This window comes from Mytilus galloprovincialis, chromosome 4 (assembly GCF_965363235.1).
Source record: "Mytilus galloprovincialis chromosome 4, xbMytGall1.hap1.1, whole genome shotgun sequence".
Taxonomy (NCBI): domain Eukaryota; kingdom Metazoa; phylum Mollusca; class Bivalvia; order Mytilida; family Mytilidae; genus Mytilus; species Mytilus galloprovincialis.
The window spans coordinates 35,339,154-35,358,828 of NC_134841.1; the positions used below are offsets into that span (position 1 = coordinate 35,339,154).

At 31.3% G+C, this 19,675-nt stretch overlaps 1 protein-coding gene and 1 pseudogene across 1 annotated transcript; one reads left to right on the forward strand and one right to left on the reverse strand.

The window, feature by feature from the left end:
- Positions 1–350: 350 nt before the first annotated feature.
- LOC143071013 (uncharacterized) lies at positions 351–3,288 on the reverse strand (annotated as a pseudogene).
- Positions 3,289–4,332: 1,044 nt separating this feature from the next.
- LOC143071996 (WD repeat domain 54-like) lies at positions 4,333–19,447 on the forward strand. Its single transcript, XM_076246743.1, has 8 exons — positions 4,333–4,609; positions 10,414–10,476; positions 11,225–11,297; positions 11,908–11,964; positions 14,239–14,316; positions 15,044–15,179; positions 17,385–17,613; positions 18,423–19,447. Exons 1-8 carry the CDS (start codon positions 4,382–4,384, stop codon positions 18,552–18,554), a joined length of 996 nt encoding a protein of 331 aa, XP_076102858.1. The 5' UTR covers positions 4,333–4,381; the 3' UTR covers positions 18,555–19,447.
- The last annotated feature ends 228 nt before the right edge of the window (positions 19,448–19,675 follow it).

Consider the following 19,675-nt stretch of genomic DNA (forward strand, 5'->3'; position numbering starts at 1 on the left):
AGATACACTTTATTTGCTAAATACAATTTTCAGTTTTGCGTCTATATCGGTAATGAAAATGGATTTCAATTTTTTTTATCATATCTGCGAGTTTCTCTTATTAATTTTCTCGTCGTACTTCTTTGTATGGCAATTCCAGTCTTTGACAAAATTTGTATAAACAGATACATATCATATACAACAACATTGCAATACATCTACTAGTAATAGACATGACAATGGAACCTTCATCGTATGCAAACATTTTGATCATCTCACATAGAAATGTGTCCCTCCAAGACCGTGAAAGGTAATCGACGACAAATAAAATTAACAAATTAGTAAACGGATTTAAACATGATATTTCATTTTCAAAGTTTGAGAAAAGGTCCAAAACTTTTGAGTAATCTCCATTCAGATAATAAAATCTGGCCAGAGAACCCGTTATCATTAAATTCTCCGGAGGTATAAACAACATCCCTTCCTTTCAAGAAACACTCCTCTGCAGATTTTAAGTGACATCGTAAATCTGTGTACAACGCCACCAAGAAACCTCAAAAACAGCGGTGACAATGGTTGAATCAAATCTGATGATATGTAATGCTCTAAAACCGATATGATTTTGTATAAAACTGGACAAAACACGTGCTCATGACGAACACTAAGAGTTCCAGAAATAAAAGATAATGTATCCGAAACAAGTAGAGGTCGTATGTATTCTAAGTTATAAGAAGATGTTGATGTTCTGCGCATGAGACGCACTAATTTGTTTTTGAGATTTTTTCCGGATCTTACTACTATTGAGTCAAATAACTGGCTAAACTCCGGACGACAAAAACAGCCAAACATATTTTTAAGAAAATCTGTCTGCGTTAATTCGTTAAGATTTTGGCAACTTTAAGACATTCTTGTGTAGAGAGATGATCTATTAAATTATTTTCTGGTATAAATAGGTTCAAGGGATTATTTGAAATTCAATGCTGAAGATAAGATATACATAAAAGTGTGCATCTGAGAAAATTATCTTCCGTCCAGATGTCAGGGTCTGTCCTTTCACAACACCATAGGAAAACGGTTTTAATATAATACGTTTTGAATATATCATTTTCATCCTCGTCAAAATTATCTGAAAGATTGTCTTTCACATAGTTTTTAACCACTTCCTTTAACGTAAAATAAAATGCTATTTGAATGTGAGACACGCCGCTCTCATCAAATATCTTTCCGCTCTTGCAAAAGATATACGAAATTCTCCTAACGGATCATCAGTGTCTGCATGGTGTGCACATACTACATGTACTTAGCAAGGTATATTTTTCATATTTTTAACCATGTCAATTTTTGGCCATTGGCTGGTCTTTGCAAATATGTTTTATATAAATGTGACGAATCCATGCATTGCAGGACAATCGACCAATTCCGACTTCGGTAAATTGTCAACCGCATCAAATAAGTTATTTCTATGAAGCTTCAGTTTACAATAACCTTGGTGACAGTGATCCGTTTCGAAAATAAGCTTATTGATATCGGGGTCAAAGTCTGGCATATGAAGGCATACTTTAGTTCGGCTGGATAAACATAAAAGGTCTGTGTCATTTGCTAAAAGTCCTAAACCTTCAACTCTACTTCCAACATACCAGTATGTTGCATCAAAGTATCCTAGTCTCATATCAACGGCCGATTACATAGCGAAAATAAAAATTGTCAATGCCCATTTTAGTTTTTTTTAAACCATTATAATAAATAATATACATGTATAATGATTAAAAACTTTAATAGATTCAAGACAGCACAATACAAAACATATCAAGTCCATTAAAACACAGCACTAAAAGTCTAAAAGATCAAATAAAATCCTATCTAGTCTGGAATTTATATCCTAGATAAAATACAGCACTTAGTCGAAAAAACCAAATTAAATGTCAACAGTCCATTCTAGCCTGGAATTTATATTATAAAGAACGTACGTAATGGGCCCTGTATATACCCCCTGTACAATACTGTTCATATAGTTGCATTAGAAAAACGTAAATAGCTGGTCGACAGCCGTAGAATTTATCATTATAATGGGCATGGAACGACTCTGGACCATTATTTGTTTGCCTATAAAATAGTAAATTGAGTATTATTCAACCAGGTAAGTTTTCGCTAAAATGGGCTATCGAAAATACAGGTGAACGAATTAATCTCGCGCTAAAATGGGCTCTAATGTCGGCGCTAAAATGTCCGGCCTAGTACTTTAAAAATTTTCGCTTAAATGTCCTGCGCCCATGTGAGGTAAATCCAGACATGCCAACGGAAATTGCCTCCGTTGAAATTCTGCAAATAGGCAAATAACATGAATGATCAATATTGACAATTTGGTATATAGCCGTGTTCTAAGCGAAAGGTACATAAAAGGTCATAAATTAATTTGTTGAATGACATCAAATCTTTAAATACTATTGGGTGCCTTACTGAGGAGGTCTACCAGAATTCAGTTTAGCTAGGATTTCTTGTCATGAAAGCGCATCATGGACGCATAACATTTATAAACTGTTGTTTTCATTTGTTCCTAACTAGAAAGGGCGTTACATGTTTTAAGTAAATCAGGGACAGTCTATACTAAGTCAGTAAACCAGTTAGTATAGACTGTCCCTGTGTAAAAGAATAATTCCATTTTCCTAACTTGATGCATTTGGCAATGATAAATAATAAATAAATAAATAAGCTTTATTTAGAGTCGGCATGGTATATAAAACATAGACAAACATAAGCTCTAATGAGCTTTTAACCGACATATGAGACATTATTTAACAGTACAACATTTATAACAATACAATACATAATATAGTACACATGCAATAAATATCACAGCACAAAAATGAAGCACTAAAAGCAGAATATAAGCAAAAGCTAGGTATTAAGGCTAAAAGCATATAAGTGTAAACTAGGCATAAAAGCTGGTAAAAATGCATAGCATAAAAAATTGAAAAAATGGGATATGATCTAGATGGTAAATAAATTTGCATAATATATAAACTAAAAGTCTGCACAAACTGTGCACTTACAGTCATTTCCATTCCATGACTTTAAAATATTTTTGAACTGACTAAAATTAGCAATTTTTCTAAAATCATCAGGTAGATCATTCCATAAAACAGCAGCTGTGTATTTAAAAGAGTTCTTACTATAGGTTGTTGTTCGGACCCTAGGTATATCTACAATATTAGAATATCTAAAATTATATTTACAGTCTTTCAATACAACTAAATCATGTAAGCATGGTGGTGACAATTTATATAAAATTTTAAAACACTCAATAGCCATGTTACGCATACGTCTTATTTTCAGTGATGGAACCTTTGCTCGTAAAAGTAGTTCATCATATGAACTAACATAGTCTTCATATATAAATCGTAAAGCCCCTTCCTGAATTTTTTCCAATTTGGTGGTGTTATTTTTGTTGCAAAAATTCCATGCCAAAGGACAAAAATTAAAATTAGATAAAATAAATGTGTGGAAAATTGTCAGTTTATTCAATTTAGTAAGGTAGCAGCCAATGCGCTTTAAAACATTCAGTTGTTGGGATGCTTTACGACAAATATTTTTAATGTGGTGATTAAAATTAAGTTGATAGTCAATATCAATACCCAAAAGTTTGACAATCTCATCACAGGATATTTTTGCTGACTGTATATTAAAAACAGGCTTTTTTGCAAATGTTTTATTTCCAACTGCAATGGCTTGGAATTTGTCAGGATTTGCCTGCATACAATTGAATCTGAACCAGTCAATTAAAACAACACTTTCTCTTTCGAGTGTACATAATAAATTATCAAAATCATTGTCAGCATAAGACAGAGTATTGTCATCGGCATAATTATACAAGGGTACCATGTTCAATAAAATAAAATATGTCGTTTATAAAAATAATAAATAATAGGGGCCCCAGGATTGAGCCTTGGGGTACCCCTTTCTGGATGTCAGCCCAACTGCTGAGTACTCCCTGAAGTTTGATTTGTTTCCTACGATCTGTAAGATAATTTTGAAGTAATTTCACTGATTTAGAAGAAAGACCGTAGGCAGATAATTTACTTAAAAGAATATCATGAGGTAAACAGTCAAAAGCTTTCGAAAGATCCATAAGAATGATGAGAGACATACATGTATTGGAAGTTATTCCTAAATTCAAGAACTTGTATATATTTACGAAAAAAATTATGATATTTGAATATGCATTCCTTGTCAAGTTAATTTAAATAAAGATTTGGCTTCTTTTAATTAAAAAAAAAAAACTGATAAAAAGACGCTCCGAGTTTTATTCACGGAAAAGTCCGACATTGTTCTAAATTTAATTTCTTTTAACGATGATTGCGCAAGCGCAGCGTACTGAGCAACCGGAAGATCTTCAGGATTAAAAATGTATCGAAAAGAAAAACCATTACCTTTAAAAAGCAGTGCTTCTTCTTTAACTAACAATCTTACAGTGTTCATAAGTCCAGAAAAGGGGTCTATGAGTTATGCTGTCGTACACAAATCTGTAGTTAATGTAATTTCTTCATCACTTGATGGCTCTACCGTCACCAATCGTCAAGTAGTCTGCAAAGAACCATCAGCCGTTCAACAAAACACACCTATGGTTATACAGGCATGAACTTACTATTTTTTTTTTTATATTCAGAATAATAAAGCCTATATATGTACAGTTTGTGGGGCTGGGCAAGTTATTTATGCCATGTTTTAAATTGTCATGTTTAAATTGTGACCAATGTATGTATGTACCACAGGAGTTTGAAATCCTATCATTAAGGGGGTAAAAATATACCAAAGTCGACTATCACAGTAGAGCTTCTCTACTGTGATAGTCGATATTTTGAGAGAAGCACTACTGTGATAGTCGACTTTGGTATATTTTTACCCTCTTATAGATAGGATTTCAAACTCCTATGTATGTACTGAGATTCCACCAATTTAGACGCACCCCTTGATTGACTTCAAGGGTACAGAGGATTCATATACACTCCCTAAGGATTAATGGAGATGTGTCCTTCCAACACCAGAACAATCCCCACCCAACACCGCCCAAGGGAGTGTGTAGGACACTGGGAAGTTCTTTTTTATGGTGGAGGAAGCCGAAGTACTCTGAGAGAACCACCGGGCCACTCGGTGGAAACAGATAAACCAGAGAGATATCAGAAGATTGATCTCCAGGTCAAAGTAGGGGACAACTTTGACCAACGAGGCCCCCAAAGTACCCATTCTAGTTTAAACTCCGGTCTGGGTACCAGAGATGTGTGTGAGAGGGTGAAAATTACCCTTCTGATGTACTGATATTTTTAGCACCCTGAGTGAGAATCGAACTCGGGACCTTCAGCACTGTAGCCATTGGTCTTAACCACTAGACCACAAACTCACACCGACCAATAGGCAATGCCAATACTGGCAAAAGACAATTTTTGAGTTGATGCATTTCCGTCAAAAACTCTGGTTTTAAAGACTACCATTTGTGCGTTTAGGGACATTGTCACTTCAGTTCTAATGTTGAGCAACTGGTAGGAAAACTATAATGCTATTTTGCACAAATTATTCGGCAAACTAAATTTACATATTTGACAATCAGCACTGCTTTCATTAGGGAATTGTGATAAAGAACTTACAAAACAAGCATTATTTCTAGTTTATCCTGCACAATGACAATCACTAAGACGCTTGATGAACGGTAATAGTGCAGGGATACAGGCAGTCCCCTCTATTTGGTAAATGACGTCATAAAGGCGTGCATACTTGACGAGTTTTTTTCCGGTGACAGATGAACTCAAAAGTGGTCTATTATATTCAACCAAATTATGGTTTCAATACACCTAATTGCTATTAAAGTTGATAATCTATCTCGGTTGACAGTGAATCTGCCCTGCTTGAACTATTGAAGTAATACAACAATCACTTTTCCATTGTGGCGTCAGATGTTCTGTATTATGAGGTAAAATTTACCAAAACCTTTGTGATGTCCAGTAATCATGGTAATTGCTGACAAATAGCGATAAGGATGTAAGGTGTACATGTATTAGAAACAGATTTATTGACATGACTTGACACTAATGCTATTATCTTTTAAATTTCTAATAATATCAATAATTGTTATTCAAACCACATAATGAGGGATGCCTGTGTATCAAACTTGTTATCTGTCAAAATGGCATTAATTTTATCACAAGGGTACAGAATGCAAATGGGGGAAAAGGGATACAGTGGAGTCCCTGTTCTGCACGGCAGGTGATATGCACATTACATTGTATCTGATTTCGTCATATCTGCAATGTAACACTGAAAGAATTGTTCTTGTAATTGTTTTAGTCTTCCAAAGGGACAGAAAAGTTTAAAACAAATAAGTTCAATACGAATTTTATAACTGCAGTCCAATGATTAACCATATTCATGATATTAGCCAGTAAGTAACCAATTAAAAAAATTGCATCATCAGATAAAATTTGTTTCATTTATGTAAAATTTATATCAGATTGAAATAAATATTGCTATGCATCCTTGGCAGTCTGTTAGTTTCAAATTATACTACATGTACACAAAAATGTATATGTCGTAGTATAAAATCTTACTTTTATTTAGAAATAAGTTTCTTTTAGAAGGCATGTGCGAATTTCAAATCTCCAGACATCTGAAGAACTCTTAAACCGTAATTTCCTTAATTTTGGACACACTTACCATGCTTACACAAATCTTGATGGTGAAACCATGCTTACAAAAGATTTTAAGTAATAAAGAATGTTATGATCATAATGATTGTGTTCACACTATATTACAGTAGCTGATTATTGGTTTTATCAGTTTAATGAAGTGAAGTCTTAAGTCTTAGGTGTGCAGATATACATTGTACTGGACTGTACACTAATACCATGAATACAAAAAACAACTTATTTGTTATTAAACTTTGTAGTGCGGTGACAGAAGTGTAAAAAGTCGTCTAGATCGCGAGTTTAATCTCCCCAAATAACACACGGCTAAAAATGGTCTTAACTTGAAGACAAATATGTCTTCTTTAGTTTTTGCCCTGTCGTCAGAATTTTGTACGGTCACATTTTTCTAAAAAGTCGTTTTTATGACTGGTAGTATATTGGAGAGTTTCAACCCCCCTTTTTCAAAATGAAAAAAATGTGTATGTTTGCTTACATTTAATTGAAATAGTTTTTCCTGAAGCTATTCTTATATTTCAAAATATTCTATTCGGTATTTTATTTCCTTCTAATCAATAAAATTTGCGAAGTTGAGACTATTTAAAATTGAGGTAATTTTAATTGCAAATTCAGACTCAAACTTTAGTGTCTTCTTCAAAGTATTAATAAAAAATATCCCATAATATTTTAAGCATACAGTATTTAATAAAACTGATAAGTGATAAAAATTTCGGAACCAAAATATGAAAAAAAACTTAAGAAATCAATGGAAAAAGAATGGAGTAAAAATTTTCAATTTCAACACGGAACTCAATCACTTGCCTTCCGTCACATTTTGTGTATTATTCAATAATTTGCTCTCAAATGATATATGAAATTACTACATTTTTCGCTATTATATACACATATTTTCAATTAAAGTGCACTGATATATGCCACATAATTTGTTTGTATATGCTTATATTCTATGTTTTTTCGTTATAAAACATCAAATATACTTTGTCAGAAAAGTCTTATTGTAAAATCAAAATAATTGACGGATAGTTTCAGTAAATATTCCGTGATATGCCAAGTCCTTTGCAACTTGCTCCATTAAGTCCAAAGAAAAGACAAAAGTCGTTAAATTTTATGCAGTGCATTTTGGTTGCATTACAAATTATTTGTTAAAAACGAAATAAAAAAAATCCAAACCCGTGGAAGCAGATATCTCAGAACACGATACTACTTTTACTAATTTTATTTTGGCTATTGACAACGATTTATTGGTCATTCCTCATGACACCGTTACTTGATAAATATAGATCATTTCTTCCGGCTGATTCTAATTTAAAATATTCTACATGTAAAATGCAGTCTAAACTCATTTATTTCTATAGAAATTCAATTGTCAAACAACTTTAACAAGTTCAAGGCAAATATAACGTAATATTTAGTAGCAAAATAACTATTTATGATGCCATATAAGCTTCTAGTCAATTGAAAACTGACCTCAAAATCTCAATGTCAACTGTAATAGATACAAATAACGAACAGATATTTCATTCCGCTGAAAGTTTACTTAGAAAAGACATCGAAACTCTAAAGAGACTACCCAACTTCGGATAAATTGTCTCTTCCTTCTTAATTCAGTCAATGCCTCCGTAGTTATTGCAATTCATTCTATGGTTACTCAATGAAACTGCATACAGCCAAGATTTTTCTCAGGAAATGGCACCAATTTCACGATTGTTGAGGCAATCGTTTTTGTTTTACTCCTTTTCATTTAGGATTGGCTTTACAAATGTACCATGAGTTTGGTTCAAAACACCTTGTTGAAACATTGAATGCCAATGGATTTTATGCTTCTTAAAGTAAAGTGCGACGCTATCTAATGTGTTGCCAACCATGAAATTGAGCGAATTCAAGATAGTGTGTACGTCTCGTATAATGTTTCCCCAGCATCTTTGCAGACAAGCATATGTATGTCATCACACCTTCCTAACCCCCCTTTTAGATCTCTGTTAAATCTTGGATCAATTGATAGCCTAGGGATGGTTTGAAGCTGGTATTTTTTAGGAACAAATGTCTTTGGACTTCCTACAATATCTTGTCTGTACTTGTAAAGAAAAACTCAAAATAACGTGTTCGCTTTCAGCAGAACCTTTCATTTGCAGACCTGTTGCCATGAGTGAAATGTGTAGAAATATTAAAACACGTCTTGTGACGGTTGATGAACATGAAGATGATGGAGATAACGGTTGATTTGGTATAATGCTTGTTGCACTGGTACACATGGTTCAAGTCCCGAGGTCAGGGGAGTGTTGATGTGCACTTAAAAAAGTTTAACCTCGCCACTATCTGTATGTGTCTGTTTCAAGTCACGAGACGGTACTGCAGTGTTTGTCGTTTGTTTATCTAAACTATATTTGTATCTTTCTTATTTATTTTGTACATTAATCAGGCCGTTAGATTTTTGTTTGTTTTACATTATTTATTTTGGGAATTAAAGACTATGCAGTATGATTTTACTCATTGTTGAAGCCCGTACGGGACCTATAATTGTTTTATGTCTCATTTGGTCTCATTTGGAGAGTTGTCTCATTTTGCAATCATATGACATCTTCTTTTTTTATATATGGAATACTTTTGAAGTTTGTAGTACGTTACAAGGGAAAAAGGGGGGATATAGTTACAAAACCTATAATGTAATAGATATTAACCAGAGTTAAATACACAATTACAAAAGATAATACTATGGTAGCAGTAATAATTGTGAAAAAAACCAAAAGCAACGAGTAGTCTATAAAAAAAAACTGAAGTATTCGCAAATTCAATATGAGGTCATATTTGACTGTAGTGTTCAATGGCTTTGGTTTGATACCTCACCCACTAGGACACTTTAAAAAATAATTTTAAAGTATTGTCCTGCATGACACTTGATTTTTACCTGAAATTGATATTTTTCATAAGGTTAAGGTGCTCTAAACATTTTATAGGTTGAAAACTTGATTTTTGAAGTTTTATTTATAAAATGTCGTTTTAGGATTTTTTTTGATAAAAGAATCTCAATGATTAAGGTTTATGTATAATAACAAACATTACTAAAGACAAAACAGTATCATTTGTATTTAGGTAGAGTTTAGAAATAGAAAAAAATGCTAAAATTGAAACCCTCCCAAATTTTCACAGATTTCTACATATGACCTTTGACCTCAATTTAAAAAAAATGTGACCATATCAAGTCCTGACGACAGGCATATTATTATAGTACACGATTTCCTCTTTCCAATGATATATTATGTAGGTGTGTGTTCGGTGGGGAGATTAAATTCAAAAAAATCTGCCTTCAGTCACCGCACTATTGGGGGAAGTTAAAAATAAATTTCAGGTAAATTTAATTTATATAAACTAAGGCATTTTGGTATATATTTGTTCATCTTGTATAATATATATATAATATACTGTAGAATTATTGATTTCCGTGGGGTTCAAATTTCGTACCCCAAAAAGGTAGTAGTTATACATTGATAAGAAAATCATTTCAAATATCAACATCAGGCTAATTAACATCATGATGCCGAAAGGCTCTGGGGTTACAGAAGGATTTCCAAGTACATAGTTAAAAGAAGATGTACATGTAGTATGAGTTTGTATTTGTAAACAAAATTATCTTGAAAATTTATGGAGAAAAACTTAAGTTTCCGTTTCATAGCTTCTTTAATTTGTACTTTGTATGTGTATATAAGATGAATATCTTAAGTAACTGAAGTATTTTTATTTTTAGGCAAAATGGATAAGTTTACCAAACAGAACCGTACTAGTCCTTACATCTTTACGGGGTATACAAGTAAGTTATAGAAGTTATTGTATGTAGATGTATATGACTGCAAGAAATTTGGGGATTCCAGGGAATATGTCATTGAAACAGCAACTCATTCATAAAACTGTAATCTTGTGGTATAATTAAGAAATATTATACATACATTGTATATGTACAATCATTATAATATATAGTTATAGTCAAGAAACATATTATACATACAACTAAAATGTCATTTGTGTACAGAGAAGGTAATCAATAGATACATGTAAAAGGGAAATACTGATGTGAAGAAGGTAAACAAAAACTTTAGAAGAAAAAAAAGACTAGCAAATTAAAATAAAACTTTTTTCAATGAGTTTGAAAATCAATCAAAATATAATGTAGAACAATATGATCGAGCAAATGTTTAGAAATAAGTATAAACGAATTTTATGTGATTCCTTCTTTTTTTAGTGGTGCAGACTTACGTATAGATAAAAGGAATTATACAATTTTTTCCCACCACTAGAATCACTATGCCCAAATTTTCCCCAAGCACAAGCCTACAAAGTTCTAAGTACAAGTCCTATGCATCTATATTATCATTGTTAATGAGCAACTTACTATCTGTCTTTTATTTGAGCATATTATTAGTTACTGACACATTATTGGATCATGAAATTAGTTGCAAATCGTTGTTTCGACCTATGATACTTTGTATAATTTACATTTTAACACATTTCATCAATAAAATGCTTACAACCTAAATGACACACCGTTGTTAATTTTGTAGATGTTTGAATCAGATGGCTCTGCCATGATTTATTGGCATGCATTAGGTGATCCTAGCAGTTCTGATACACAAGGTTAGTAAAATGGAGAGTTTTCAGGGATTTTATATATTGAGAGTACAATTCAATAATGTGATTTACAATATAGTTCTGCAGACCTGATGATGTACGCTTATGGATCTTTTAGCTTTATAATGAAATATTCCTGTAAAAACCATATGATGGAATTTATTTAACATCATGTATCCTTATTTGCCTGTTGTTAGTTTTGTTTCATTACATCTTTAGAATAGAAATATAATTTATACATCATTGTTCTAGTGTACATAAAAATCTGAATTTAAAAGTTTAAATTTGGCACAAAGAATTATGCCAAATAAGGCCCTTAGCCTATTCTGTCAGTTATGTATATTCAATGGTCAACTCAATTGTCTTGTGGTTGCATAATAATCTTTTGACATAATTTGCACTTTTGTGTAAGAATATACCAATGAATTTACAATTGGTGTCTGTATCTTCCCTACAGAACACTGCAAATATGAAGTCCATGTAATACATAGTAACATGTAAAACTTACTTAGAGTGAAAAGCATATTAAAGAACTTGTTTATCACTGTACATGATTATATATACATGTATATATATATAATTTTCAAGTTCTCAATAAATGTATTTCATTATTCAGATCAAACAAATTATGGAAGAGGCATTGCTGGAGTTGGAGATAGTTGTATATGTGTTGGTAAGGTTATCTTTTTATCCCCTGATAGTATCATGTGTATAAAGGGTGTTTTTATTAAGGTTGCATGAATGTTTTGATCCTACATTGGTATTACCAATGTTATTTCAACTGATTGGGCGGAGCTAATGTTTTAATTTGCATATAGGACAGTCTATTTGAAGATGTGTGTGATAAGGATGATTGCTGTTATAACTATTATTGAATTTTAATCACCTACCAGTGTCCCCAAACGTATACACAAAAGAAGTGAGTGTATGATATGGGAAGAATAACTGGACACTTCATTGATGAGATTATCCCAAAACTCCTGTTTGTAGATGAACTGGTCTTAATTAAGCAAATACAGTCGAACCTCGTTGTGTCGAACTCGGTTGTGTCGAACTCGGTTGTGTCGAAAACTCAGATGAGTCGAAGTAATTTCTCGGTCCCGACATAATTCCTGTTTGATCAATGCATTTTAACCTCTGATGAGTCGAACTCGGATGATTTGAATTCTCGGTTAAATCAAGGTAAAATTGATGTAAATTGACCCCAATGTCTCGAAGTTCAAAATTTAAAAAAAAATCGAAAGAAATCAAAACTTCATAAAAAATTCATAACGGATGTTATTCTTGTTTTACCTATTCATTTCCATAAGTGATTAAAGCTGTGTAAACATACTTGTTTGTAAAACAGTTAAAATGACATGTTTATGATGACCGCTAATCAACACCTTTGTTGATTGACCATGTAGAACTTGAATGTGCTGAACCTATTTCACTTGGTATAAAAACGAAACAAATTTTAATGACCCAAGCTGAGATTAAATTAACCATTAGAATAAGAACAATAATTAAAAGGATTAAAATATTTTATTAATTATTATGAGTCTGTCTTTTTAATCTATGAACACTGTTCATATTCTTTAAAGATTAGTTATGAAAATATTTTCGCGAGTGATTCCATAATTTATAGTGACTGACCTTTGTAAATATTTGTGTATTGATTTTATTTGTGAATGTTGTGTGTTGAATTTTTAAAAATACGGAACATAAATACACAATCATATATTATCATATCGAAAAAAGCACAATGATCAATAAACATGCATCTAGTTTACAGAAATCACATATTGGTATTTCATACATTTCAAATATATGACATCACACTCGACCTCGGATGAGTCGAATACTTTCGTCTGGTCCCTTTGACTTCGACACAACGAGGTTCGACTATCTTAAACCCGGCCCAATCAAGTGAAATAAATCTGGTAATAAGGTTATATTTTTATCCTTCAATAGTTATATAAGTACTAGTCAATTTAGATTGCGAGTGCACTTGCAATGGCAGGGTTTGAACTCACAACCTCAGTGTTGACTGGCTAGTGAATACAGTAGTAGAACTACATTTAGAATGAAATTCAAAACAGTGTGGCTGTGGCCATTGATTGACACATTAAATTCATCCATTGACTAGGACAATTTAGGTGAACGTTTGTATGTAACGACCACTGCTCACTATTTACTTTTTAAAGACACTTAAACTATGGGGTCACCAAAGGTTCTCAACACCTTAATAAAGTAATTCGAAAAATTAATCAGAAATAACACGATGTTTTGATTTATATCAATTATATAAATCAAAACATAAAGGTTATTCCTGATTAATTTTTCGTTTTTTTTTAATAATTAAAGGCGTTAAGAAACCTTTGGTGACCCCACAGTTTAATGTCTATCGTAGGTACGTCGTGAACAGTGGTCATTACAGACAAACGTTCACATAAATTGTCCCAGTCAATGGATGAATTTAATGTGTCAATCAATGGCCACAGCCACACTGTTTTGAATTTCATTCTACTTAGACCACTTGGCCACTGAGGCCCCTACCAGGGTTCGAGTACTGACTGCTATTGTGCACCTTTTATTTCATATATTTACAGTACTGGAATGAGTATGTGGCTTCCCAATACAAAACTTTGATTTATTCATAGCTTTACAATATCTAATATCTGATTTTTTTTCTGTTTCTTTTTAGTGAAATGGTAATCTACAATCTACAATAAAAACAGCAAAGCAGTTTTCTTATATTTGAAAATGTGTTCATCTTTAATCTGTTGGGTGAACATGGTGAATGAAATGAACTGTTTTTATTTTTTTTTAGATGCAACTATTTTTATGGATTTTGTTGTACGAATTTACTACATAAATCATGGTTGATAGTTTCAGTAAGATTTATATTTATTTGAAGCAATTTCAACTTGTATACTCTCTAGTTATTTGTACAATATATTTACAGGTACACAGATTGGAGAAATTCATGTTTTTAATGTACCTGCAAAAGGAACAAATATATTGCTGAAAGAAAGTTTAGTTGGTGAGTGAACCTTGGGATTAAATACATTTTGAATATTCTGGAAAGGCAATTCTTTATTATTCGGCTTTTCAAATTTAAAAAATTGAAGAAGAAGAAATATTTAATGTCTTATGAAGATCTATTTCAAATTTATACATACAAATATCCCTAGATTATGTACCTTGAAAATTAGTCAGTACAAGTAAATTTACATTTAATATGCATTTTTATGATCTTATCAGTAGATTTAGTAACCTATTCATTTAATTTTATAAGGCCATATTTTTGTGCCTTCTGGGTGTAATTTGTTGACCAATTCCAAAACCTAAAAGTGTTATCATGGTTATTGTGGATATTGATAAATAAAATATGTCTGAAAATAATTTGTCATAATAACATAAAAATGGAAATGGGGAATAAGTCAAGGAGACAACAACCCGACCAGATACCAGCCAAAGGCCACCAATAGGTCTTCAATGCAGTGAGATAATCCTGCATCCAGAGTTGGAAGCTTATCCAGCAACAATATATATTTTCAAATTCTGTTCTATATTCTTAAAACTTTGTGTATCAAATATTTGGTAGGCAGCCAAATATTTTTGTAATTATAATCTGATTGTACTTATGTTTTGGCTGATAATTTATAGGTAAAACAACATTTCTAGAGACTCATTTTCAATTTTTGAATAGAATTTTATCTTTAATATTTATCATACATTTGGTGTATAACTAATTTGTGACTTTTCAGGTCATAAACATCCAATATGTGATCTTACATCAGGACCTAACAAACTGGTCAGTAGTGATGAACAAGGCAATATATTCATATGGTCATTACAAGCTAATGGTTCACTGAAACAGACAGAGTCTGTAATTGGGAAGGGGTGAGTATTAGTATTATGGTTCACATAAATATGAACAACCTATCTTCAGTGTAGCACCACTAAGAATAGAAATGAGAGATTTGAAAAATTAATTTTAAAAGATGGTCTGTGATAATTGTATAAATATTTTAGAAGATGAAACCCATGTTATTTTATCGTGTCCTTTATACGACGATTTTAGAAGAAAAAAAATATTTGATGAAGCAACACATTTTAATAGTGATTTGATGTCTTTTGATGATAAACAGAAATTAGTGTTTTTATTTACAGATAATAATATGATTTGTAGCTGTGCCAAAGCCTGTAATCTTATTTTAAATAGACGTAGAAATGTTTTATACTGTAAATAATGTTTTTATCGATATGTTTTATAATAGATGAATTCTTTATATAATGTTTTTAATGTTATAGTCTCTTATAATTCTGTACAGAATGGCTCTCTTTTTATATTTTTATATTTATATATTTTGATATTTAATGTAATGCCTTATCATATATTATTGAGAGATGAGACTTAAATAAAATATGAATTGAATAGAATTGCATGCTACTGGGGAATGGGTTGAAGAAGTAACTTTCCCTTACGGCCAAACTAGTGATATGGTATTTTGAACCTCATGGAAATTGTTCACAACAATCAATTGCAGTCACTTTTGACCCACTTTTGTCATCAGCAATTTTCCATTTATAAGTTAAAAAATTCATATGCATAATCAATTAATGATTTAGAAATGTAGCAACAGCATTTAAAAGATTGGACATCTGTAATTTTATGAAAAAAAACTGTTGTTAAAAAAAATGATTTCTTTTTATGCCCCACCTACGATAGTAGAGGGGCATTATGTTTTCTGGTCTGTGCGTCTGTTCGTCCGTCTGTTCGTTCGTCCGTTCGTTCGTCCGTTCGTCCGTCTGTCCCGCTTCAGGTTAAAGTTTTTGGTCAAGGTAGTTTTTGATGAAGTTGAAGTCCAATCAACTTGAAACTTAGTACACATGTTCCTTATGATATGATCTTTCTAATTTAAATGCCAAATTAGAGTTTTGACCCCAATTTTACGGTTCACTGATAGAAAATGATAGTGCAAATTTCAGGTTAAAGTTTTTGGCTTCAGGTTAAAGTTTTTGGTCAAGGTAGTTTTTGATGAAGTTGAAGTCCAATCAACTTGAAACTTAGTATACATGTGCCCTATGATATGATCTTTCTAATTTAAATGCCAAATTAGAGTTTTGACCCCAATTTTACGGTTCACTGAACATAGAAAATGATAGTGCAAATTTCAGGTTAAAGTTTTTGGTCAAGGTAGTTTTTGATAAAGTAGAAGTCCAATCAACTTGAAACTTAGTATACATGTGCCCTATGATATGATCTTTCTAATTTAAATGCCAAATTAGAGTTTTGACCCCAATTTTACGGTTCACTGAACATAGAAAATGATAGTGCAAATTTCAGGTTAAAGTTTTTGGTCAAGGTAGTTTTTGATAAAGTAGAAGTCCAATCAACTTGAAACTTAGTATACATATTCCCTTTGATAAGATCATTCTAATTTTAATGCCAAATTAGAGAATTTATTCCAATTTCACAGTCCTTTAAACATAGAAAATGATAGTGTGAGTGGGGCATCCGTGTACTGTGGACACATTCTTGTTTATCTAGTACTTGTTACTATAAAGCAACCATCGATACCTTCTGATTTTCAACAAAAAGGAATTTTTTACTCTAATCAGAGCATAAGCAGCTTTTAGAATAGAAGGTTGTGGTCCTTTGCAGAAAATATGCATAAAACAAGAAGACAATCAGTTGATAGAGCTGAAACCATCTTTCATATTTAAGCTGAAACATCAATTTATCGTATTGAGGTTTACACTTTATTATCAATACATTGTTACATGTTTAAAGATAAAAATCTTCAAATTTGATTAGTCTCATTGTAATATATTTAAAGCTAGTTACTGGCTTATATGAAAATATTTAAAAATATATAGACTTCCATTGGAACCAGTAAACATCTTGAGAAACAATTGCTAAAGGTGAAACTCTTTCTGTGTAATAAAAGATTAAGGTTTTTACCTTTTAAACGTAATCAATAATAGGTTACCACACCTTCATTATCATTAAGGTTTTTTTAGCAATGGGTTCAGAAATGGTTAAATTGAAAAAAAAAATAAAAATTATATATATATATATATATATAATATATATATTTTCAGAGTACCATGTAGTAGTCTAGTGTTATGGAATGATATTATAGTTGGAGGATATGGTGATGGTCAGTTACGAGTTTATTGTGCAAAGACAGCCAAGTTAGCTGCTACAGTCAATGCCCATGCTAGATGGGTGAATGCAATAGATGTAGCTCCAGAAACAGGCAGAATATTATCTGTTAGTGAAGATACTTTTGCCAAAGTATGGCAGTTGAAAGAAGGAACCTTGCCAGAGGTAAAATAGTCTTATTTATTCCCTCATTTGGAAGGGTCTGCATAGTAGGTCATTTTTGTTGTGTTGGCCTATTTTTCTCTATTCTTTTTATTTACTCATTTTCTTTAGTATTGGCCCATTAATTTCAATTCTGAAAACCCAATCTAAAGCCCTCATTTGGAGGATGATAAAATCTGTAATATATATGGAATTGACAATACAAAAGGAAGATAATATTACTTTGATCTTAATTTTATTTTTGAACATTTGTAGATATTTTCTTTGCTTTATAATATATTATGATTTTTATTGTTAAAAGAAATATTTTTTATGAGTACTATTTATTCCTCTCAATTTTTGTATCCTAAGAATAGTGAGAATTAGTCCCCCTCAAATATCACTTCTTCTTAAGTACAAAATTTTTCTCAGAATGTTACATGTAGAAACAGGATTGGAGGTAAATATTTGTATCTGAGATTTTTTTTTATACATTGTGATACATGTATAGTTGTATAGATCTGATAATCTCATTTAGTTACTGTTATAAAATTCAAAAAATATTGCTAGGTTTTTATAATTGCAATAAATGCAACTGAGTGAGAATCACAATAATAAGAACTCACATTCTGATATCAGATACAGATATCAGCATATTTTTTAGAAATCTTAATAATTTTTCCTGCATTTAAATCTCTACGTCCAAAATTTCAGTAATAAATGCTCACAATAACTTCTTTTTAAGTACTTTAATATGATGTAAAATAAATTATGATATTTAAAACATTTGTTATTTATTCCATGTTAGCTTTGTTTTTTTTTAACTATTTCAGATTGAATATAAATATAGTGAGTCTGTAACAGATTTACAGTTAGTGGGAGGACAGTTTATACAGAAAGGTGGACGTGGCTTCTGTGTGACAGGATATGACAACTCAGACATTACATTTTTTGTACAAAACTAAAAAATTTAGACATTGACAGAAGATTAGAAATTTTTACACGGAAAAAAATAATGTTTTAACAAGGTGACCAATCAGATATTTCATATAAAATGAAAAATGATTTTCTGTGAAAATTATGAAGATCTGTTTGTGTGGGAAAAAATTTTAGATCCTTTTTTGTTCAATTGATGTGCAATGGTAATGAATGTAAAACTGTAATGTTCTTTGAGATTAAGTATGATTTTTTTGTCAAAGACAAAATGACAAACTGTAAACCAATTAATTTTGAGAGAGATTTATTTTCATGAGGAGAAAAAAAAACCAAATAAAATAAGTTGTGCATTTTTTGGATATTTCCTTGTTTAACTACACTAAGTAAATTTGAAAACCTTGAAACTAAATTGATGCAAAATGGGCATGAAAGGACTTTTGAATGCAAAATATAAAGTATCTGCAAAAATAAGTTGGTTTACAGTAAAGACTTGAAATGAAATATTAATAATTTTAGGTCAATGATGTTTGCTTTAAGGATACATATCTATAGAACTATTGTTATTGATGTATGTGGTAGATTTATTGTTATCTGCAGCTGTTTAAGATATGACATGTTTGTCATATGTTTATCTTACTTTATATAAAATGTGTTATATTTATAAGGAAAATTTAAAAGAGCAGTTAATTTATTCATTGAAAAAATACTTTATTTTTATATTTCAAAATCATGAGGAAAACAGATCTCTTACTATATGAATATAGGTCAGAGTAAAGTTAATTTTGAATCATTTATTTATGTCAGAAAAGTTGTGAAAATATGGAATATTTTATTACATTGTTTTACCTTTTGTAAGTTAGAATTTCCGTCCACTTATTTATGTATGCTTTTGTGGATAGTGAATAAATATTTTTATTCAGAGCTTTTTTCTTCCTTTTTTCACCTCACCTACACCAGCTATTTATAATGGGCACTGAATATTGCTCATTTTGACCCTCATTAAAGAATAGAGATATGGGATGTTTTCAAGAGAGAGAATTTATTATAGAATAAAAGATGGAACAATGAAAAGTCACATTACAACCTTCAAAAATGAGCAAAATGTATACCCTTTATTAAGGAAACATAACCCCCTATGTAGAAATATCAA